Genomic DNA, 5,378 nt, shown 5'->3' with positions numbered 1-5,378 from the left:
TCCACTGTGAAGCAAACCAGAGCCTGAAGTCACCCTTGGCCCCTCCTTTTCTCTCCCTTCCTTAGGGCCTCCATGCACAAGACTCTGTGAACAGTTCTGTAGGTTGTTCACTGAAAAAGCACACCTGGCCAAGGAGGTGGGTGGAGGCTGAAGTCCAGCCTGCTCTCTGTTTGCCTAGCCATGAACCCTGGTGCAGAGCAGTGTCCTTGGGAAAGAAGGGACACCTTTTTCTAATGCACACTAGCTCCCTATAGGCTATAGTAACCCTATAGGCTGCTGGGGCCTTCTTCTTATATGTGGTTGGTTCCCTCAGCACAGAAGCTGTGCTTCCTCCTCCCTTTGCCTGATTACCGTCTCATACCTCATTATCATCTCTCACTGCGCCCTTTACTTTTCCTTATGGAGTTTCTCATCATGTATAACATCTACAAATGTATTTATTCATTTGATTCTTTGTCTAATGGCAAAGAATTTTGCCAGTGGATTTTAAGCTGTATGAGGGTAGGGACTGTGCCCTCAAGGTTCTCCATTGAACTGTCAACGCCTACACTTTATCTGGCACAACTGTCTCTACTCCTGTGCTTTCTCTCCCATCCCCAGTCACAACCCCAGTTCAGGCCATGTCATGTCTTCTCTGAGCAGCCCTGGTGGCCTCCTGACAAGTCTTCCTGTCTCAAGTCTTGTTCCCTCCTATTCATTCTGCCAGTCCAGACTGGCCTTTCTAAAATACAGATATGTTTGTATCCTTTCCTCGGTTAGATTCCTCTATGGCTCCCTATTGCCTTTGGGATAAAGCCCAAATAAGGTCCAATGTGGCCCTTTGCCCCACCTCACCTCTGGCCCCTCCCTGTGAGCACTGCTGGTCCCATGAAGGCACAGTTTGCTTTCTGTCACCTCTGGGTCTTTGCCCTTTTGCTATTTCCTCAGCTTGCAGCATCCCTATTTGGCGCCTCTTTCCTTACCTATTCCTTCAAGACTCTTATTAGGGGCTGCTTGCTGTCTATACCTTCTGTTCCCACTGCGTTCCTCTGCCACATACATCCCCATTATAGCACTTAATTCATCGTGATGTAACCAGCTGCTAAAAGATCCAGTCTCCCCAAATGCCTGGGTGCTTCCCAAGGTCAGGAACTCTGTCCACCGGTCTCTGTTTTCACCCAGCATGGGACCTGGCATCTGTTGAATGAATGAATTCATGAATGAGCCCCAAACGGTCTCAAAGGAGTGTAAAGAACCCCAAGGCACATCTGGGGAAGCAGCCAGATGAAAAGCAGAGGATCATTAGTAACAGAGCAGCCCTGGGTGGCTCCCCAGGGGCTCTGCATTGGGGAGAGCAAAGGCTCTCCCAGAGCAGAGAGCAGATCCTCTGCTCTGCCTTCTGCCATTATGTCTTGCTTGCATTCCCCAGGCCCTCTCCACACCCGCCCCTCCTTGGTAAGAAGAGCCCTTGAAAGTGGGCCTGTAGGGTTTTCAGGAAAAAAACGATCTGTAGGAGTGGGATGTAAGGGGAATTGAGGTCCTAGTGACAAGTGTATGTGAATTAGGGGGTGGGGCTGGGCAGAACTTTTGCCAGGACGTCCATCCAGGGGTACCCTCTCAGAGGTACCTCTGTGTGTGTGTGTTGAGGGGGATCTATGGGCATTGTGGATGTGTTGTCTTCTTTTGTTTTGTGTGTGTGTGTGTTGGGGGGGGATCTATGGGCATTGTGGATGTGTTGTCTTCTTTTGTTTTGTGTGTGTGTGTTGGGGGGGATCTATGGGCATTGTGGATGTGTTGTCTTCTTTTGTTTCTCAAGACACAGTTCAAATGGCGCCTCTTCCAGGAAGTCTTCCCCAGCCCCCTGGCTAAATCAATGGCCCCTCCTCTCCCCTCAGAGTGTTTATCGCTTGATAAGAGCACTGATGCCATCTGTGATGATGCAGGTTTGCACGTGCCCCTCTCCTTGCAGGCTCTGGGCTCCTGTCTTCTTATGAGATCTGGCAATGCCCGGATACTCTAAGTGCTGGCTTTCTTAGAGTGGTCGCGTCTGTGCCTGTCTGGCCTTCTGTGCATCCCCTTGTGATTACACCTATCACTGAGAGCCTGGAAGTACCCTACAGCTTACAGTGCTGCTTCACACTCATTCAGCTTTTCCTCATAATGTTGTGAGCACCTTATCACATCCTCTACCCATGAGGCTTCCGAGTCACATCTGGGGGACATGACTTTCCAGTGATCCTTCTGGACACCATACCTGGCTTCACTCTGTGTGCGTGGAGGGGCATGATGCTCAACCGTGTACGCACTTCAGAATCACCTGGGGAACTTTTGAAAAATACTAATTCCTGGCCGGGGATATCTGCGGCAGATACTTTAAATCAGAATCTCTGGGTGGTGGGACAGGCATGGATCTTTTATTAACTACTCAGATCGTTCTAACATCCATCCTGACAACGAGATGACCTGTGTGTGGTGATGTACGTCACGGTCAGAAGAACCTCCTCACATAACGGAAACATACGCACCCCTCCCTCCCCCAACTTCCTCCTTGCAATCCGTCTGCGGCCTACAGGGGTCGCTGCGGTACAGGTGGCCCAGTTTGCGGATTTCGCCCCCCTTCAAAATCCTGCCCCCTTCAAAATCCTGCCCCCTTCAAAATCCTGCCCCCAACCCTAGCGAAAGCTGGAGCCACCGCGGTATAAATTAGCGTCTTTATTTCGAACACCTGAGCGAGCGCCCGCGGCTCGCCCGCCTGCCGTATAAACATACAAAGTCCCTGTCGCACCGCACACCATGCCTCAGAGATAAATACAGCCCTGGGGGCTCCTGCTCTGGCAAAGCAACTCTTATTTACAGGAATAGATTACAAAAGTATTACAAAAAGTGGTCCTGAACCGGGGGAGGGGGTGGGAGCGGTTACCTTTACAGCTGTTACACTTGGCAAGGGAGCGGCGGGAAAGAGCCGACGTCCCGAGGGCTCCCGAAAAGAGAGGCTACGCTCCTTTAAGCATCCGGGTGTCCGGGGGCGGGGCTTAGGTCTGCGTCGGTCCCACCCCCCATGGGGGAGGGGGCGAGGAAGAGGAAGGACCCGGGCCCTCATAGGTCAGCTCTGGCCCACTGAGTAACATCAAACGGCCATCGCAGCGGGTCTCAGGGAAGGGTGCTGCGTGGCAAAAAAAGGACCATGTCCTTGCCCTGGGGTGCGGAAACACACATCAGTTCCCCCGCCTCTCATACCTCCGGAGGGGTCGCTTCTAAAGCGCTGTTGGGAGGGGAGTTGGCATTTAAGCTCAATCCTTTGGGCGCGAGGGACCCTAAGGGCACCATCCCTCGGGCACCCCCCGAAGTGGCCGCCCAACCCCTCAGAGCACCTGGTAGATCGGGTTGGGGTTCGCGCCCGCTGGGCACTGAGGGGCGGTGTCGGGGGAAGGGGTGGGGCTGCCGCGCTCGACCTCGCTCCCGGCGGCCGCCTCTTGCGGGCCTGGAGACGACGCCGGCGGCGCGTCGGCCAGCAGAAGAGCGGGCGCGGCGGGGCTCTCGGTGGAGATGCGCTCCACGATGCTGGACAGGCAGTCGAGGCTCGACACCGCAGCACTCTTCCCGGGCCGGGGTTCTGCGCGGGGAGGGGTAGATTAGTATGCAGAGGTGGAGCCGCAGACAAGTCTCCCACCTCTGGGCTCAGTGCTTTGGGGCAGACAGGAAACTGAGGACGGGCCAGATTCGGGAGGATCCCGCGAAATTTCAGGGTGAAAAAGGAGGGAAGTACATGCTTAGTATTTCATTCCCTGTACCATCTCCCAGCGAGGAGGTCCTAGGTAAAGAGAAGCCGGGGCAGCTCAAAAGGGAATGTGGGAAGGAGGCGCGAATACGCACCGTTGGGCGCCTCGCTGTAGTAGGTGCCTTCGTAGCAGTTCCGCCGCCGGGCACCGCTCGGGGGGCCGCTGTAGTCCATCTGCAAACGGCAAGGGCTACCGAGTCAGGCCCGGGAACCGCGCGGGGCTGGAGCATCACTCCCTGCAGCCGTCCCCTCTCCAACTCCCTAAGTCTCAGCCACGAGAGTTCTGGGCCCGGATCTGGCCGGGTTGGGGAGTAAGGGTGGGCAGGAGCTGTCTGCAGCATGCCGGACCAAATACAGGGCAGACAGTCACCTAGGAGCACACATCTGCATGGGATAAGCGGAGAAAACGACACGATCTTCGTGTCGGCCCAGCAGTGTTCTAATAGCGCCCCCAATCAGGTGGATCGCATCCGTCCCGTGCCCCCCCCAAAGCACTACGCCACCCCAGTGACAGCTGCCTGGGGCACCGGGGGTCCACTCCCGGGAAGGTTCCCCGCCCAACCCTCACACCAGAGGGTCCTCTACCCGCCCTCGGAAACACATTCCTGATATACCAAGAGCTGCGCTCACTTCTCTAGCCCAGCGTCCTGGCCTTACCATGCCGTCGGAGCAATTGGAGCGCGGGCTGGACGCGTCCGAGTCGCCGCTGTAGTGCTCGCCGCCGCGGCCTGGGGGCAAAGGGCCAGGCGCGTAAAAGGCAGCGGCAGCACCAGGGGGCGCGGCGTCCTGGTCGCGAAGCAGCGCCTGCAGACCTTCGATGTAGCGGATGGCGTTGCGCAGGATCTCCACCTTGGGCAGCCGCTGGTTTGGGTTGCTAGACGTGCAGCGCTTGAGCGTCTCGAAGGCCTCGTTGACTTTGCTCAGGCGGCGCCGCTCGCGCATGGTAGCGGCCTTGCGGCGGTCCGCGTTAGTGGTCTTGCGTTTGCACGCCTTGCAGGCCCACAGTAGACAGCGGCCCGCCTGGTGGTGCCCGCTGGGCGCGCGCACATGCTCATCCTCGCGCGCGCCCGGCACCGGGTGCGCGGCTGCAGGGAAGTGCGAGTGTTCCTCGGGCTTCAGGAGCGCGCCCACGTGCACGAGGCGCGGATCCAGGTCCTCGAAGAAGCGCAGGTCCGGGGAGTCGAAACACGGGTCATCATAGAAGTCGTCCGCTGTTGCAAAGTTGCACAGAGAGCCGTCGGGGCCCGTCAAGTCTACGTCGCGGATCGGCGGCGAAAGCAGCTCCATATCCCGGCGGGGGGCGGCGCAGTCCTGGCTTTGCCCAATCCCGGCGGCAGGGGTTGCCAGAAACTTTCTGCGGCTCCGGAACACCGGCAGTGCGATAGCAAAGTACTGAGGGTCTGAATGTACACCCAGCTGCCCCCCACCCTGCCCTATCCTGTCCCGCCTGACCGACGGACGGCGAGGAGAGCGGCGGCAGCGCCCTGGGACTTCCCGACCCCTAACTTCAAGCCAGGCTCTCGGGGCTATTTATCCCGTAGTAGCCTAAGGGCCCCTGAGCCGCAGCCGGCGGCTAGGGGCGGGGGCGCCCGAGGCCAATAGGAATAGAGCGGGGAGGAGC

General features: G+C 57.5%; 1 protein-coding gene across 1 annotated transcript; it reads right to left on the bottom strand.

Moving 5' to 3' along the window:
* Nucleotides 1-3,341: 3,341 nt before the first annotated feature.
* MYOD1 (myogenic differentiation 1) lies at nt 3,342-5,044 on the bottom strand (the record flags this gene model as incomplete). The annotated part of the gene is made up of 3 exons (XM_082659954.1): nt 3,342-3,592; nt 3,853-3,931; nt 4,415-5,044. The coding sequence occupies 3 exons, from the start codon at nt 5,042-5,044 to the stop codon at nt 3,342-3,344; spliced, it is 960 nt and encodes a 319-aa protein (XP_082516080.1).
* Between the last annotated feature and the right edge of the window lie 334 nt (nt 5,045-5,378).

Source organism: Grampus griseus (genome assembly GCF_964374135.1).
Source record: "Grampus griseus genome assembly, chromosome: 8".
Taxonomy (NCBI): Eukaryota; Metazoa; Chordata; class Mammalia; order Artiodactyla; family Delphinidae; genus Grampus; species Grampus griseus.
The sequence above is the reverse complement of the archived record's forward strand: the minus strand, read 5'-3'. Positions and strand labels throughout refer to the sequence as shown.